Source organism: Anticarsia gemmatalis, chromosome 16, assembly GCF_050436995.1.
Source record: "Anticarsia gemmatalis isolate Benzon Research Colony breed Stoneville strain chromosome 16, ilAntGemm2 primary, whole genome shotgun sequence".
In the NCBI taxonomy this organism is placed as follows: Eukaryota; Metazoa; Arthropoda; class Insecta; order Lepidoptera; family Erebidae; genus Anticarsia; species Anticarsia gemmatalis.
The window spans coordinates 11,161,518-11,178,439 of NC_134760.1; the positions used below are offsets into that span (position 1 = coordinate 11,161,518).

Consider the following 16,922-nt stretch of genomic DNA (forward strand, 5'->3'; position numbering starts at 1 on the left):
AACGTTTTTTTTAATAATTGACAGCTGTTCATTCGATTCAGCCTAGTCGATTAAAAGCATTCCTTTGTCATGTGTAATGAATCATTGCCAGTTCGTGGAACAGGGGTTTAAACTTTTTTGTTTCTTTCATCAAATTGGTAACATTGTTAGAAAGATGGTTGACGGTCGTACACTTTTCTGACAAAATTTTGTAAAACTAAAACTTTTTGTTATTTTGGACGATCTAAACTTAGTGACTCATCGTCGTATGTAATTGTAAGTTGATATGATATTTATTTAAATACTTTTGGCACGTTTGCACTTTTCCTGAAAGGCATACGCGATGAATGTGCGTTGTCACGCGTGCAATGGCTATCGACACAGATTTGACATTTTATTCTTTTTGTGTTAGTGCGGTTATTCTTACCACATGTATCTGGTTACGTATTGCAGGCGATTGCATTAAGACGTGAAAATGGTAAAGAAAAAGAGACAGAGCGACCCTGGGGAGAATGGCGATGAATCTACTGAATCTTGCGACGAAAACGTCAAGTCCGCATGTCCTCACGTCGCTAAAGCAGTTGACCTCACACGACTGAAGAAAGCGCTGAAGACAGGAGGCTTCGAGAAGGAGTGCTCGGAGTGTAAGAAGTCGACCAAAACCGAGTTGTCTGACCCCGATTACGAGGAGGACCTCTCGTTGTGGATGTGTTTGCGCTGTGGCTCGCAGCTATGCGGCCGAACGCGGAACAAACACGCGCTGAACCACTTCAATACTCCTCACTCTGACTGCCATGCACTCACTGCTAACACCACTACCTGGGACGTCTATTGTTACAACTGCAACAATGAAGTTACAGCTTCTAGTGCTAAAAAACTTCACGAGTGTGTGGAGTGGCTCAAGAAGCAAGCAGTGGGCGGTGGGAATGCCAAATCTCTCCCTCCAATAGAACTGCCATTTAACACTGATCCTAAAATCGAAGTACCAACAGTAGAAACTATAATTAAGATTGACCCATTAACTAAGACAAAGGACAAATCCATGATGTACTTGCCGAGAGTGAGAGGTCTTACAAACTTAGGGAACACATGTTTCTTCAACTCTGTGATGCAATGTTTGGTGCAGACACCTTACTTGTTGCAAGTTCTTCAGGAGATGGCTGAACCTGGTGAAAGGTTTACTCTTCCTGGAGGGAAATTGAAATTAAAGCCAGATGGTGATGAGGCTAAGGAGGTGGAACTGCCTCCTATCACAGGGCAGCTAGCAGAGTGGGGGCCGTTGACCCGAACCTTGGCTGAAACCTTGAGTGAACTTCAAGCAGGTATGTAAATTAATTATTTGATAAGCTTACAGTAGATTATTCCAATGATAACGGAACGTGAACTTGTGCTATCAGTGGTAATTATCAGGCTGCATTATGACCATATTTTGCATTGAAAATAACAAGTGAAGCACCCTCATAGCACTGATACAAGTTATAAATAGCTTATATTGTTGATGTACTGTCAGGTTTATTGTGTTATCAACACAACACATGTGATAGTGTGTTGAATAACAGATATTGCATAAGTTGTCATTTAGTGATAAAATATTTTAATTGTAAATTGTACTATAACGTCATTGAAGTAATCAGTGGAATAATACTGTAAGTTATTTGATTTTAGTAAAAGTAATTTTTATGATTTTTAACTTTTACACATAATATAATGCAATGGGTTTAAACGTGACTGAAAAGTAAAGGTAAGGATACCATGGTTACTGCAATTCAGTCAAAATGCCATCTTAATAAATAATGTATCTTAATCTTTAGTTTTCAATTGCGTTTAAGTTCTGATACATTATAATATTTTGTGTAACAACATTTTTGAGAGACATACCTCCTTTTTAAGACTTTTTTCAAAAGCAAATATTAAAAAATTGCAATAAAACTTAAGATAACAATCAAACAAATGCAATGATTAAACAAAAGAGGAGCAAGGTTGACTGTGCAACTGTAATTACTAACAATGATTGCCAAACATAGTCATTTATTCAGCTGCTAGTCTGTCTTTGCTCACACAGTTATATTTCTAAAAAAGTGTATTTATACAAATCTTGCATAAATATAAAGCAAACATTGTTATGTATATTGTTTTTAAGTCTCAAAAGTTTCATATAACTGTTTATTATGCTTTCAAAACTTTCTGTTCAGGCATTTATAAACTAAAATAATATTTCAAAGTCTTAGACAACTTTTGAAGAAATATTTTTCTTTCATAAGCATCAAGTCAGTTATGTAGCTAGTCCTCTTTAGATACTTTCAATTATTCTAACTTCATTTTCTTTTACAGTATATAAACTGATTAAAGAGTTATGTTGAACTAGATATTTATCCTAATATTATTAGACTCTGTCCTTTATTTAGCACCTCAAGCTAAAAGATAAAAACATAATTTCAATCCATTACCCCATAAAGGTATTTCAAAATTCAAGGATATACAAATGTACAGTTTCAAATAATGTTTAAAGTCCATAATTTACATATAAAAACGCAGCTTGATTTACCAAAATATTCTACACATCATTTCCCCAATCAAAACTGTGACTAACACTCTCAAATGCCAACTTTCATTCACTCATAGTTCATATACCAACAGTCTATCTATACTTGTACCGAGTCACATGGTCAATAACAGTAGTAAACAAGAAACCTTATTTTCCTGTTTACAATGCCATGACACAGATTGTCTGTACAGTGAATTACATTACCAGTTAGTTGTATAATTCGGTTTTTTTTCTAATCAGCACAATTTGTTTGGTAATGTATTGTTTAAAGTAGTTAATGAGGTTTAATTATGTACACAGTGCTTTGATTTTGGTAGACTTATGTTGTTGCAATCAGATCCTATTAATAGTATTAATGCGAAAGTTAGTATGGATGTATGTATGTTTGTTACTCTTTCACGAAGACAATATTGGACAAATCTTGATGAAATTTGGAGCACTGATAGCTTACCTGTATTAACACAGGATTATTTTTACACCGCGAAATCTTTTCTCGCGAACGGAAGAACTGTTTGATGAGTTAATGAAACCTCACGTGAATTATTTATTTAAAGTACAGTTAGATAGATCATTTGTTTACCATAGTATACTATGATACTGATAAAATACTATTTATTGTTTTCAACAAGCTTATCTCCAGAACTTGCCATCTGATTTTGAAATTTTCTTCTATTATTTTTAACCCATGATTATCCGTTTGCCAGGTAAGGGACTCCTTCCGAACGAGAGATAGGTCTTCATTTATATTATTCCTGAGAGCTATCAAGTAGATTTTCACACAAGCAATTCTGTGACGGTTAGCTAGTTATCCGCTAGTTCTATATCTCGTCATTATGAAGTTAAGTTGCGCGTGCTGTCTATCAATAAACTCGAGTAACGCCGTTCCGGATACTTAGTGTATCATATGTGATGTTGTCTCCATATAACTAGTTGCCAACTGACTATAGGTTGCCTATATTTAGACAGTGACCTATTTCACGCATGTACTGCTCTGTTCAGTCTGGAGAGATTTTAAATTATTTTCAAACATTTTTAGACACTAAGTTGACAGTGATTAAACTGTCTTATGCCTGTTAAACGTAATTAATTTGTCATATAAATCTAGACATAACAAAATAATTGATATATGTAGTATAAGTACTCGTAACCGTCGATCCTGTATGGCAAGATGTATGGATGTGAATGAAGCTAAGGAAGTTTGTTAAAGATCGTACCATGTGGCGTCCTTTAGTCTCTGCCTACTGCTATGGGAGGAAGGTGTGATTTTATGTATGTATTAGTTTGGCCTTGTATATGGATATGAGTAGGTACTCATGAATTCTTATCAACTGTTTTCAGAGCTTGGTGATAATAAAATATTCTTTATCTTAGAGAAAATACTAACAGATCTATCTTTTGCATACCTTTCTTGTTATGTTATCTGCCTAATAGGTTATCCAATACTTATCCTTTAATCAGGATTCGAAGTGAAACATTATCTTGATCAAATATCTTCATTTTTATGAAGGTCAATTTAGCGAGATTGTATATAGGGGTAATCTTTGAGGTAATCTAGACATTGAATGTGTAAATAATGTAAATTACCTATAGCTAATCTATGCGGGGCACTAGTCAATATCACTTGTGATAAAATGAAATCCCCTCGCCGCGTCTGTCTGTCTGTTCACGACAAACAAAGAATAAGTACCTATAATATTCAACGGATTTCGTGCGTTCGATGCGGTTTTCACCAATAGATAAAGTCATTCCCGTGAAAAGTTTAGTGCGACATTTGTTCAGATTTTGTGTAAAATAACTATTTTACCCAGACGAGTACAAAACCTTTAAAATCACGATATTTAACAAAGGATAGAATGATTTTTGAATAAAAAAGTGATGCCCCTAATCTGCAATATTATACCCTGCACAATAAAAATCCGATAAATCACGCAATAAAATAATATGACGCGCTCTGTCTTTGTTTAACACATTTCGTCATAAGTACTGCGGAGTCTGGATATTACGTATTCAACCTTTCTAAGGACATTCCCTGCAAGGTTCCGAGGGTGACCTTCTGAAGCGACCTCCCCGGGCACAGCTATTACTAACGCGCTGTAATTTGATTTTTTATTCTTTATTACTTATTATCGGCACTTAATTTTAGCGAAACTCAGTTATTATGCTAGATTCAGATTACTAGGCAAACTTAGTTATTATTGTAGATTGAGATTAATGTATCGAAAAAACTCTTCTGTTACTGAGTGATTGACTGACTGATGGACAGCGCACAACCGAAAATACTGAGCGTAGAGAATTGAAATTTTGTATGAAGATTCTTTGGAATGTGTAGAGGGGCAGTAAGAACGGATTTTTTGAAGATACCTCTTGGAGGGAGGTGAAATTCCACGCAGCCAAAGCCGCTGGCGGAAAACTGCTAGATTATATTATAAGAAAGCTATATCTCTAAAACTACTAGGTCCATTTAAATAAATATGTATGTATATTTTGGAAGGCTATCTACTATCTAACAATACGTTACGGTATACGGAAGCGCGAGCGAGTAATCAGTATCACCGTAAACGAGTGTGCTACTATGGGCATAGCTTTCATAAACATAGAACATAGTGGTTATAGCGGCAACAGGAATACATCGGTGAAAATTTAAACTAAGTATAACGGTCCATTTGATGCGGTACCAACATATTATTATCACACAATTTACTTTTCTGAAAAGTCTTATCTTTGCGACTGCCTAATTTATAAGGTTGTTCACTTTTAATTTGACCATAAATATTCCTTACGAATTTTCCAGCAAAGATATTCGTTTAGTAGTTTCTACGATACACGAGCGGCGAGAGCTAACAAATCGCTCGTTCGTTCTAAATCCGATTATAAAATGTCTTTCACGTAAAGCCCATAACCTAGTTATACATTTTAATATAAGAAACCGTATCGCAACATAGAAATCTGCCAGGGTCACCAGCTAACCGGCCATTACTATGTACATTTCATATATAATTCATACAGTAACAGTACTTCTCCCAAGCCGATACATTTTATATAGCTTTCGTACATATTTATGATACAGATTCCTCTTCTATTTGACGAGTAAACAATAAATTATTCAATGTATATTTTTATCGCGAAGATTTAGGTTATTTCCTACGAATACGTGCTTATTTGTGAATACCAATCATATCGCGGCGTATATAAAACAAAGTGCGTCTTTATATCTTTCTAAATGCATTTAACAAAAGATTTTCTATTGAACTGAGTCATTAATTAGGAAGCTTCAGGCGTACTTATAATCTAAAAACAAACATTAAATCACGCCTTTGTCTCATAGGGGTGGGTAGGCAGAGACCAGAGAAGGCCACTTGGTGCGACACATACTTCCCTTTCTTCATTCACATCCATTCATCACATAGAACTAAGCAATAGATAATAATTAAATGGCGCTGTGACAGGGTTCAAGGTTCATGCGGAATTGCAGATCAATGTCCGTCGGCTAGCAATGACATACACTTCCAATATACTTAGAATTGTAGCTTTGATTCCTTTTCAAAGTAGTTGTATTAATCATGGAAAATATTTTGTATTTTAATTTGTTATTATAATACATTTTTTGAGAGCATACCGAGTCCCGAACCCGCATTTGGCCAGCGTGGTGGACTCAAGGCCTAATCTTACCCTCGTTAAAAATACCCTTGCCCAGCAGTGAGACTGTAATTGGATATAAAAAATACCGGCCTTATAAATCGTCAATCCAAACATAAATTTCGCACTATTTCCTACTTCCATTTACATGGTCGATAACTTTAACAAAATGCATGTTCATTACGCCTTCCGTAACATATTTATCGTGTCATAACACAAACATGCAAGCGATGCATCGCATGCATTCTTTATTATGATTTGTTATATGGTATCGGTGTTACGACCGTAGGTAGAGATTCCATCTATGGCTGGAAAATTGAGACACTGCCTCTTTTGCAAGTGATAATGAATCGACACGGGTTCAAATATCGGCTTGCGAAAAACTTATCTTCTAGATTTTTATAAGTTGCTCGTGCCCCCACTGTCCTTTAAAGCCGTTAAGTTTACTAAAATAAACACGTTGTTTACTAAAATACGAGGTTTTATTGACTATCTTATACCCACTGCTGCAAATGCATCGTAACATTTATCTATATCCAAACTAATCCAAATTTTAATGCTTTATACTTATTTGACCTAAAAAACGAGCAAAGACACAAACTTACATTCACAGTGAAAAGATACCCTCTCGTGGTCTTGACAGAAGCATCAAAATTAAAACAGTCTCAATAATAATAATAATGCTTCATCAATCCACATGCTTTTAATTTTTTTGTTCTAAGAAACGAGAGGAGAAACAAACTTACATTCATAGTAAATGCAGTCGGGGGATCTGAACAATATCATCAAATACAGGACAGTCTCAATAATATCACACTACACGGCCACAGTTCATAGCCCTGACTTAACGTTTTCACGTTGCATAAATACACGTAATCGTAAATATCGTAAACATTTGCCGTGTGCCCTTGTGGTTATGTTTGCGCAACGGATGCACTCTTTGTTTCGATGAACTTTTATTTTACTTGAACTTTCGCCTTTACGACCTCTTAAAGACAAGGTTACTGCGGTAATCATTGGGATAGATGTGGTCTATGATCCGTTGGGGGTTTGGCTGTTAACTTAAACAACTTTAGTCAATACTTCTTTAACCCCCGGTTTCTGAGATACATTTAGCGGTAGTTTATCATTTCATTAGCGTTTAAACTCATTTAAAAAAACGCCATTGAATAGATAAACTACCGTTAAATGTACTCAGAAACTGGGTGTGAGTTAATTATACTCATAATTTTCGCAATGATCTTTTCATTGAATCTCTATGCCCTATAATAGTTTGAGTAACTTTTTGAATACGATTCTGCCATTTTACGATATTATCATTTCCGATTTTTTTATGTAATTTTCTCTCTTTAAATCTGTCAAAAATCATATAACTTGATTAAAGTTAATCTGCTCCTATAAAATGTATTTAGTAAGTATATAGGTGAGTTTGGCTAAAGCATATAAGCAAATTTTAATATTTTAAACTGAATGTTCTAGGCGAAGGCGGCGTGCACAACCCGCGCAAGTTGCTCTCGGCACTAGTGAACAAGCTACCACAGTTCGGCGGCGGAGACCAGCACGATGCTCACGAACTGCTCCGACATTTCCTTGAAGCTGTCAGGTATGAATTAACCAGAGATAACACATTTTAATTACCCTTTGTATTCTAGAGTGTATAAGTGAGTCCTGTTATGCAAATAAAAGTAAGATAAATGTAGAATGTTCTTAAAACAAATGATTTGCCTCTAACCCCTTCTTTCTGAGGTACATTTAGCGACAGTTTATCTATTCAATAGCGTTTTTTTTATGTGAGTTATTGAATAGATAAACTACCGCTAAATGTACACCAGAAACTGGGGGCGCGATATTTCCAAAGGAAATTAGTTTCTGATGAATAAATAATTGAATTATACTTCATTAAAGAATTAAAAAACACTCAACCACATTGCACCTCTCAAGATAATAGAGTAAAGTATAGTGAAGTATTAAAACCTCACTCACTAGTACCAATACTATCTACACATTGACAACCCAATAAACTATATCACTCTGCATACATTTACGACATTAAACAACAATAACTTTATATGTACAAGCTTATCAGAGTGAACTAGCACAATAACCTAACAGTACCGTGGTGTGTTAGGTCAGAAGATCTCAGGCGCTATCAGTCGGTCATACTGAGCAGTTTGGGGATGAGCTCCAAGGTGGACCCCGCGAAGGTCGACGGCGAAGTCAAGCAGAAGGTCAAGTTCTATGGACAGCAAGCTTCTGATACTATGCTAAGGCCGGAACAGGTTGGTAACAATTTAAGCATCGATTCAATTCTTAAAATGCGTTGTGTATTATCGATCGCATCTCGTTAGATCTAAGAAATATATTAACACCTTCAACATTACACATTTAACTGACGTTGCGTTCATGCGAAGAACGTACATAACAAGGCATGCCCGACGCATCTTCCGTCAGCTATATACATACAGTTATACATAATATCATGTCTGTTATCCCTTACAACCGGGATTGTTACAAATTTCGAGCCATTATCGAGAAATAGTAGAGGCATTCTGATGTATTTCTGAATTTTGACAGCCAGGGGAGTACGACATGGGGAGGGGGTCTTGTTTGATCTGTGGGCCCCCTCCCTTTAATAAGTTGTGAATCAACCTATGTTCCTATCTTTTTAACAGGCTCTTGAAGTAAAGTTCATTATAAAGGATGGTGTGAAATCGATCGCGATAGAACTGTCTAATCGATTTGGAAACATTTTTTTGTTGTGGTTTTCAATTAAAAATGCAACACATGTTCCACACTCGATATCTGATCGGAATGATCAATTTGTGCGATTTCGTATTTCCTCACTTTCATTAGAATTACAAGAAACTTTCACTCTTTGGAACGCCGTAATCGTTTTTATATATTCATATTAAAATAAGTATTATGAAAAAAATAATCGTGATAAAACCTTGCATGCCTAAAACACTTATTAAAGGAATGCATTATCCCATATCTGTACTAACCACCGGATTCTGAGGTACATTTAGCGGTAGTTTATCTATTCAATAGCGTTTTCTTATATGTGTTTAAACGCTATTGAATAGATAAACTACCGTTAAATGTACCTCAGAAACCGGGGGTAAGTCAGTGTGGTGGATTCAATACTTATCCTAGCTTATTTCTCGAGGAGACCCATACCAAGCCGTGGAACAAAATCAATTTATTTATTACTGACTACTTTCAGCTAATTTGTCTGCGATAAAAAAATGCCGGGACAACAAGTTTATGAATAACAAACAACCATTAAAAAGCCAACCTTTCACGTTTATAATATCAATACATTGACTTCTCAGGTGTTCCGCGGTTTCCTAGTATCAACCCTCGAGTGTCAAGAGTGCCTGCATCAGTCAGACCGCGCGGAGTACTTCCTCGATCTATCCCTGCCCGTAGCCGCCAGTCGGCCGCAGCCGCCCGCCGTAGTACGACGAAAAACACCCAACGGTATGTGTATGTACATGCGACTTGTGGATTGTTCTTGATGTAATGAAATTTATATATGTATGGGAAGAATGGTATAAGTATAGCGAATTTGAAATGTATGAGGTTCGTTGATAGTTTTACAACTGTTTACACACTTAATAGAATCGTATTATACAATAATAGACATTGTAAACAATGTACATAAAAATTAATATATAAAATAGTGGTTAAAAGAAGTATCTTATGTAAGGTTCTAATCAAGAAGACAGTATAGTGTTAAAGTAACAGTAAAAAAATCTCATTCAAGTAATAAGATTGAGAACTAGTTTGACAGTGTAATAAAAAAGTGTCAGATATCCTATCTGCTATATAAAGTGACAGCAATTCCGTCGGGTAAGCTATCTGGAGAATATTTAAAAGTGGTGAAACCGCTGAGTTAAATTTCTTGCACTAGCAAGTAACAATATAATAATAATTATATTGTGAGTAATTAAAGTTGCCTTATCTCTTCTGTATGTATATTTCATTATATCGAGAACGAAACACGCTGTAGTCGTTTATGTGTAAGCTTATGTGTTGTGTTTGTGTGTAGTTTAACTAAATATTATTATTTTTCCTTCGACTTGTTAGGAAGAGGAGTTATAATGTTGTTTCAACAACTTTACCCATTGCCAAGTACTAAGTTAAATCATATTAACTTATGAAACGAAATAAAGCAAAACCTGAAAAGCAATTAGAATAGCGACTAAAATGGGTACCATAAAACGTGACACAGTCTATAAATAATTTTATAGCCTGTGAATAATTCTCTTGAATTAGCTTAGGCGAAAATTCTTCATACTGCCTGCTTTAGAAATATATTGAAAAGAAACAAGCATTTAGCCTAAGACGGCACAGTTATACCAATATTTTATTCAAGACTTTCAGACTACAGTCATTTTTAAATTAGACGTTGCGTAAAGAAAAGCTTCCGTCGTATTATTAGATTATTATTTAGTTAACGATGTGTGCCCCGCCCCGCCCTGCGTGCACGTACAGTGGTACATATTGTACGTGCACTAGTCGCATGCGCCCCGCTTGTGTCCGTAACATCTCGATGTGTAGTCACTAAGGCATGTATTGACCTGAGAACATATTTTCAGAAGAGAATATGTACAATACACAAGAGGACAACAAACCTTCCAAACACCAACTGAAGAAGGAGCGGATGGCTGCGCGCAAGGCCGCTAGGAAAAACAAAGGTGGTACTTTGTAGCACGTCTATGTGTTTATTATATACCTACCGAACGCTTCAGTGTACTCGTCTCGTGTTAGTCACTTGCTGTCAGTCTAGGACCCGTTTTACTATTTGTGTTAGTCCATGTACTCGTTTTGTAATAGCTTAGTAACTGTAGTAGGCGAGATCGCCTGCCGTTTCCTGTTTAATATATTTATTCGTAAAACAAACAGACAGGAAAGTATCGTCGGACGATATCGCGCAGGTGATAATGTGTTCGCGTTGTTTGCAGGCAACTCGACGTCGAAGGAGGAGCCGGCGGCGAGCGGGGCGGGCGCGGCGGGCGCGGCCAACGGCGCCAAGTCGGACGGCAAGTCGTCGTCGTCGGTGTCGGACGCCGACGTGGAGGACAACCTGGAGGACGCGCCGCGCGCCGTGTCCGTGGCCACGCAGGCCGTGCCGCACACCGCCGCCAACTTCGCCGCCTACCACATGGAGTCCGGCTACAACTCCGAGAAGGTCATCAGCTCCGACTCCATCCGCACCAGCCCCGTGGACATGGACAAGGAGAAGAGCGACGCCGCGCCCGAGCGCCGCGACAAGGACAAGGCCGAGTTCGCCGACTCCGCCACCTCCACCTCGGCCGTGCCGCTCGACTACAAGCCGCTCATCTCGCTCGAGAACCTCTCCAACCCCGACTCGGGCGTCGCCAGCCCGGAGGCCACCAAGCACAACTCCACCGAGACCGTCGACAACGTGGACTCCCCCACTAACGGCAAGGAGCTCGGCAGTCACAGCTCCCTCTCGAGCGAGATCAACCTGGACCTGTCGAGTCCGCAACACAACAAGCTTTCACCCAAGACCGAGTTCGAGAGGCCCGTGTCGAGGATATCCTTCGTGCCCGAGTACTCCAACGAGGTTGTCTCACGAGGAATCAGCGTACAGGGCTGCAAGAGTCTGCTGGAGCACAGCGGGGAAAGCAGCTACGAGTCTCTACCCGAGAGCAAGACCCTCAATGACCTCAATAATCACTTGGACAAACTCAAGCTGTACATGGATGACTCCAAGACTAAGAAGCCTGCTCTACCGTCGCCAGTCGCGGCGGAGAGTCCGGCCGACCCACCACCGCCGGCGCCGAAGCCTAAAGTCAACAACATTGAAGCCGAGAAGAGCCAGAGAGACTTCCTGCCGTACTCGCGCCAAAGTCCACTGTCACCGCGCTACGTGTGTGACGAGGACGAGTGCAGCATACAGTCGTGCCTCAGCCAGTTCACCGCACTGGAACTGCTCACCGGCAACAACAAAGTTGGCTGCGAAACTTGCACTGAACGTATCAACGGCAAGGACGGAAAGACAGTTTACACCAATGCTACTAAACGGTTCCTAGTGTCGAGTCCGCCTGCTATCCTCATCCTACACTTGAAGAGGTTCCAGATCGGACCGCGGTGCATGTTCAGAAAGATGTCGAAGCACGTGGATTTCCCCACCATACTGGACCTGGCTCCGTTCTGCGCCATGGACAAGGTGCGCAAGTTGCCCAACGTGATGAAGGGGCAGAACGAGCTGCTGTACTCGCTGTACGGGATCGTGGAGCACTCGGGCGGCATGCACGGCGGGCACTACGTGGCCTACGTGAAGGTGCGCGGGCCGGTGCGCGCCGGCGACCCGCGCTGGTGGTTCCTGCCCAAGAGCGGCAACGCCACGCTGGCGGCGGCCGGCAGCGGCGACAACGAGCACGAGTCGGACTCGGACCTGTCGGGCTACGAGTCGGGCGAGGGCCCGGCGCCCGCGGCCGAGGCGCCGCCCGGCAAGTGGTACTACGTGTCGGACAGCATGGTGTCCGAGGTCAGCGAGGACAAGGTGCTCCGGGCGCAGGCCTACCTCCTGTTCTACGAGAGGATCTTATAAGCGACTCGTCCGCGCGCCCGAGGCCTAAGATTTTGGATTGGCATTTAAGTGGAAGACTGGTAGGATCAGTTATACATAGGGTTCGCATGAGTTACGTTTTTAAAGGCGCTGTAAATAGCTTTCTAATTATCTACTCGCTTTTGATTTTATTGTAGTTATTGCAATCGGCTGCCGCCGGCCGCTCTTGTGATTAGTTCATTGATGAGTTTATGTATAATATAACGGCACTTGTCTGCCCTGGCGCTGGTTATTAGATGAGTCGGTTGGTTTTGTAACTGCTAAATGCCACTTAAGAGAGTTATTTAATAAACCAGCGTCATCGCGACACATCCTAAGCTTGATATAGAACTACATAGTTAAATACTGAAGAAATAAATAGATATACTGCTATATTACAATTCAGTTCAATTATTGCTCCATTTAGATGTTTGTTTCAACAACTGCTGTAGCATAGATGAAGCTGTGACGTCACACGCCCGTTTAAAGCAATATTTTCTAAGAAGTTTTTCATGACTATGTATTTTACATATTAGTATACAAATATCACGTTATCACCGCTGACTGAGGAATTGACAGAGATAAGTTGTTGGGACGTTTTTACGATATTATTCAGTGGAACGTAGTTTCCTAGACCAAATGTAATTGACACGATTATGTTACTTTGTTATAGAACGATTAAATTAAAAATTCATCTCAATAAGATTAAATGTTTTGAACGATGTAGGTGATTGATTATTTTTGTTATATACGTATTTATGTTAGTCGGCGCGTGTCGGTCGCGATGTGTTATGTTGTGTCCTGTACTTGTTACTTGTACTCATTACGATAGGGCACGTTCTGGTTTGTTCCAATGGCGTAAAGTCTTCCATTGAGGTGTCAAGCGAAATGTAACTCTACATTACCGTCGTTTATTCACATAAATGATTGCATATGATAGCCGCTTATTACGAACTAGATAAGTTATTTATTAAAGTATGTGTTGTCAATTGTTGGACTGCGTCACCCTAGTTTTAATTTTGTTTCTTCATAAAATGTATGTATGGATAATCTCTTAAGATGTATATTTTAATATTGGTTTCCTTCAACAATTGATGTGTTATCCATATTAGTTATCATATAAATGTACCGGTTAGAGTTGGTGAGTAGTTGTAATTGAACAGCCTAAACAGTGAAAAGTACTCTTACATCACTTATCATACTAATCGATACATTTCTGTATAAAGGGGACAGAAAACAATAATTATGTAATCTTAGATCTCCGATTGATCTCGCGTTGTTGGTATATTTTAACTTATTTATGACATTTAACATGGTGCCATTTTTTACAAAATGGTGATTTTTAATCCAACATAACGCGTTATTTACAAATATAGCTGTCTACAAATAATTTTAATGTAATCATTAAACAGATTGGACGCGAAATTAGTTTATTCATATCATAACCTATTTTATGTAGTTGATTGTACATACACTTTTTATAAAGTTAGGTAGGTTTTGGAGGCGACTGCAGACCGCAGACTGCATTAGCTGCTGGACGTCACTAAACTGAACTGTCGCAGTTGTGGTTCATCTTTATTCCTACTGTGAAGTTTTATACTGTCGCTGCCGTCGGCAGTTTGCAGTTGTCTACAGAATCCTATCTTTAGGGTACCCGCATGGAGTATTGGGTTTGCCGCCCGCCGTCGCCCGGCCCGTACATCGAGTTACAATACAAGTTACTCGACGTACATCTTCTTGTTTTATTTGTCGTGTATATTAAGTTTTAAACGCATTATGTAACATTGAGTGCTCAATTTAGTTGTTGCTTTTACCGTGTGCAACTAATTATTATTTTTTAGAAACTTGTTACACTGTTTATTCGTGTTTGGTTGCAAAATACTTGTTTTATACTGTCATAATACTGATTGGTTATACAGTCTACTTTAACAAACACCGATTGAGGCCTTTCGCGACATCAAAAATGGTCATTTACTGTCTGATTTAAATGAATTTTTGTGATCATTGATTCATGTATCGTGGTATTAAAGTCAATTCAAGGTAACTAAACAAGCTAACAATACAAGGTGTTCAATAGCATATAGCATGTAATCCAAGTATTTTGGTGCCGACGTTCGGAGCGCTACCCGTGTTCAAGTTTGTCGTTACGATAGAAACGATTTTTATGATTGCATTTGACAATATTATGTCAGTCTTGTGCCGTTAGCGATTAGCTTGTGTTAATTATTTGATATTTTTTGTATAATATTGAATTTCACATAAATGAGTTACGAAAAGTGTATTAAAATATAGTTGTAAAATGTCTATTAGATTTTTATTGTTTGAACCTCTACTCAATGAAACTAAATAGGTGCTAATTAAACCATGTATAATGCAAAACATCGGGGATGTTAGTTCGACAGTTTTGTAAATATTTTCATTTTAATAAAGTTCATATCTGAAATCGAGCAAGTTTCTTATCGATACGCCCTATGTGCATATCGATATATCCGTCTGAAATTCGAATTTTAGTTTTAGCTTGAGTGAAGTTTGCGTATATTCGGCCTCTGGTGAATGGGAATCCTTTGGGGATGAACTCTGGGTGGATAGTCATGTTCACCAAGTTATAGGCACCCTGAAATTAGAAACATATTTACTATCACGCGTTAGACATCATTTATAATGGAGAAATATAAGTAGGTAGATAAAAAAAGCTTGAATAAAAAATAAGCGGTTAGATTTCATCGAAATAAATATCAGCGCAAATGATGACATCCCAACATTTCATCTCGATCGTTTCAGTCGTTTGTTACAAACAAACAAACAGGCTTAAAATTTTACTTTTCGAAACCCACTTATAGCTTGTTGCCCACGAGCAGTGTTGCTAGCTACAAAATATCAACGTTAAAGACTTACAGGCATATGTGGACAAGGCTTCAGCAGCTTGCCTTGTCTCATAGCCGAGCCAAAGAACAAGTCCTTCTCCACGAGGTGACACCAGTTGAAATGGAACTCCACAAAAGTCCTCTTATAAACATTCGTTAGTAATTCAAACATATAAACGTCAACCTGAAAGAATAAGTCATTGACCTCTTTATCAAATTTGCAGTGACTTCACATAAAATGACTCTTAACAAGCTGCAGTTACGCATGCTCATAAAATTTCCTGCCTAATAGCATACTGCTAATTAAATTGACACATTTGATTTTGAGTAGCATGCTTTTTAAAGAAATGTTTGCGGGAGCTGTTTATAACCCGTACGTATTTGGGCCCTAGACGCAGCACAGCCTAGTACGCTCTCATAATCCGGTGGGATGGGAGTCCAAAGGAGGCAGTCAGCTTGAGAATCCAACTGTCCTTTATTTCAAACTGAAAATTCTTGAAGACATGGGTAGGTTTAGTTTTTGTATCTTTAAGTATCTGCATTTCCAAGAGCAGTTATATAACTTAGTAATTTATATCTTACGATAATATTACTGTCGAAAGGCACAAGGGTCTCGAAGTGAAGTCCGACGTAGTAGATAGGATTAGACCGGCTATACCTCGTGGTGGTCAAATTGGCGAATGTTAAGAACTTAGGATTGATGTACGTCACACGAGGATGCTCCACGTTGATGTATGTTATCTGAAACAAGCACTATGAGAATATTGGCAAACTACTACCACCTGAGTGCTCCCAGTATGTAGCTGTTGCACTTTCAGTTCGTTTTATGAACACAGAAGTCTAGTCAAGATTTATTGTTAGTTCTTATACAGGTGGCATCCGTTTGAAAAAACATAATAAGTATATGAAGAAATGTAAGTATTTAATTGTTACGAGGAAAATGTTACCATGAGCAGGAGACATCGGGTAGGTAATGCCCGTCTCGACCATACAACAGGCGTGAACTATCAATTTACAACTATTAAGTACCTGATTTTATAACACTACTAATAGACGACAACTATCGAAATCCAGGGTACCCGATATTTTTATATCCTGTTTTAAGCATTAGTTCTTAAGTAGGTAGGTACAATCTACTTACTTTTTCTGAAACCGAAGCTTGATGAAATATCACAAAGTAAAACAAGCAAATAAATATATTGTGACTCGTCATATTGCTCACACAGTACACTTTCATATAGGATTAAAGTATCCTCTGAAGCAGTCATTAATTTATGAAATCATCATTCATTATACATTCGTATCGCAATAATTCGAC

At 38.4% G+C, this 16,922-nt stretch overlaps 2 protein-coding genes across 3 annotated transcripts; one reads left to right on the forward strand and one right to left on the reverse strand.

The window, feature by feature from the left end:
* Positions 1–82: 82 nt before the first annotated feature.
* On the forward strand, positions 83–15,044 carry Usp16-45 (ubiquitin specific protease 16/45). Of its 2 annotated transcripts, XM_076123987.1 has the most exons (7): positions 83–255; positions 433–1,301; positions 7,640–7,763; positions 8,289–8,439; positions 9,493–9,640; positions 10,762–10,860; positions 11,128–15,044. In XM_076123987.1, exons 2-7 carry the CDS (start codon positions 455–457, stop codon positions 12,741–12,743), a joined length of 2,985 nt encoding a protein of 994 aa, XP_075980102.1. In that variant the 5' UTR covers positions 83–255; positions 433–454; the 3' UTR covers positions 12,744–15,044. The 2 variants fall into 2 exon arrangements, with proteins under 2 accessions (XP_075980102.1, XP_075980103.1); XM_076123988.1 differs by lacking the exon at positions 10,762–10,860.
* A 127-nt stretch (positions 15,045–15,171) lies between these two features.
* LOC142979624 (uncharacterized) lies at positions 15,172–16,841 on the reverse strand. Its single transcript, XM_076124656.1, has 4 exons — positions 16,827–16,841; positions 16,187–16,345; positions 15,636–15,788; positions 15,172–15,354 (listed from the first exon to the last, which is right to left on the reverse strand). Exons 1-4 carry the CDS (start codon positions 16,839–16,841, stop codon positions 15,172–15,174), a joined length of 510 nt encoding a protein of 169 aa, XP_075980771.1.
* Positions 16,842–16,922: the final 81 nt, after the last annotated feature.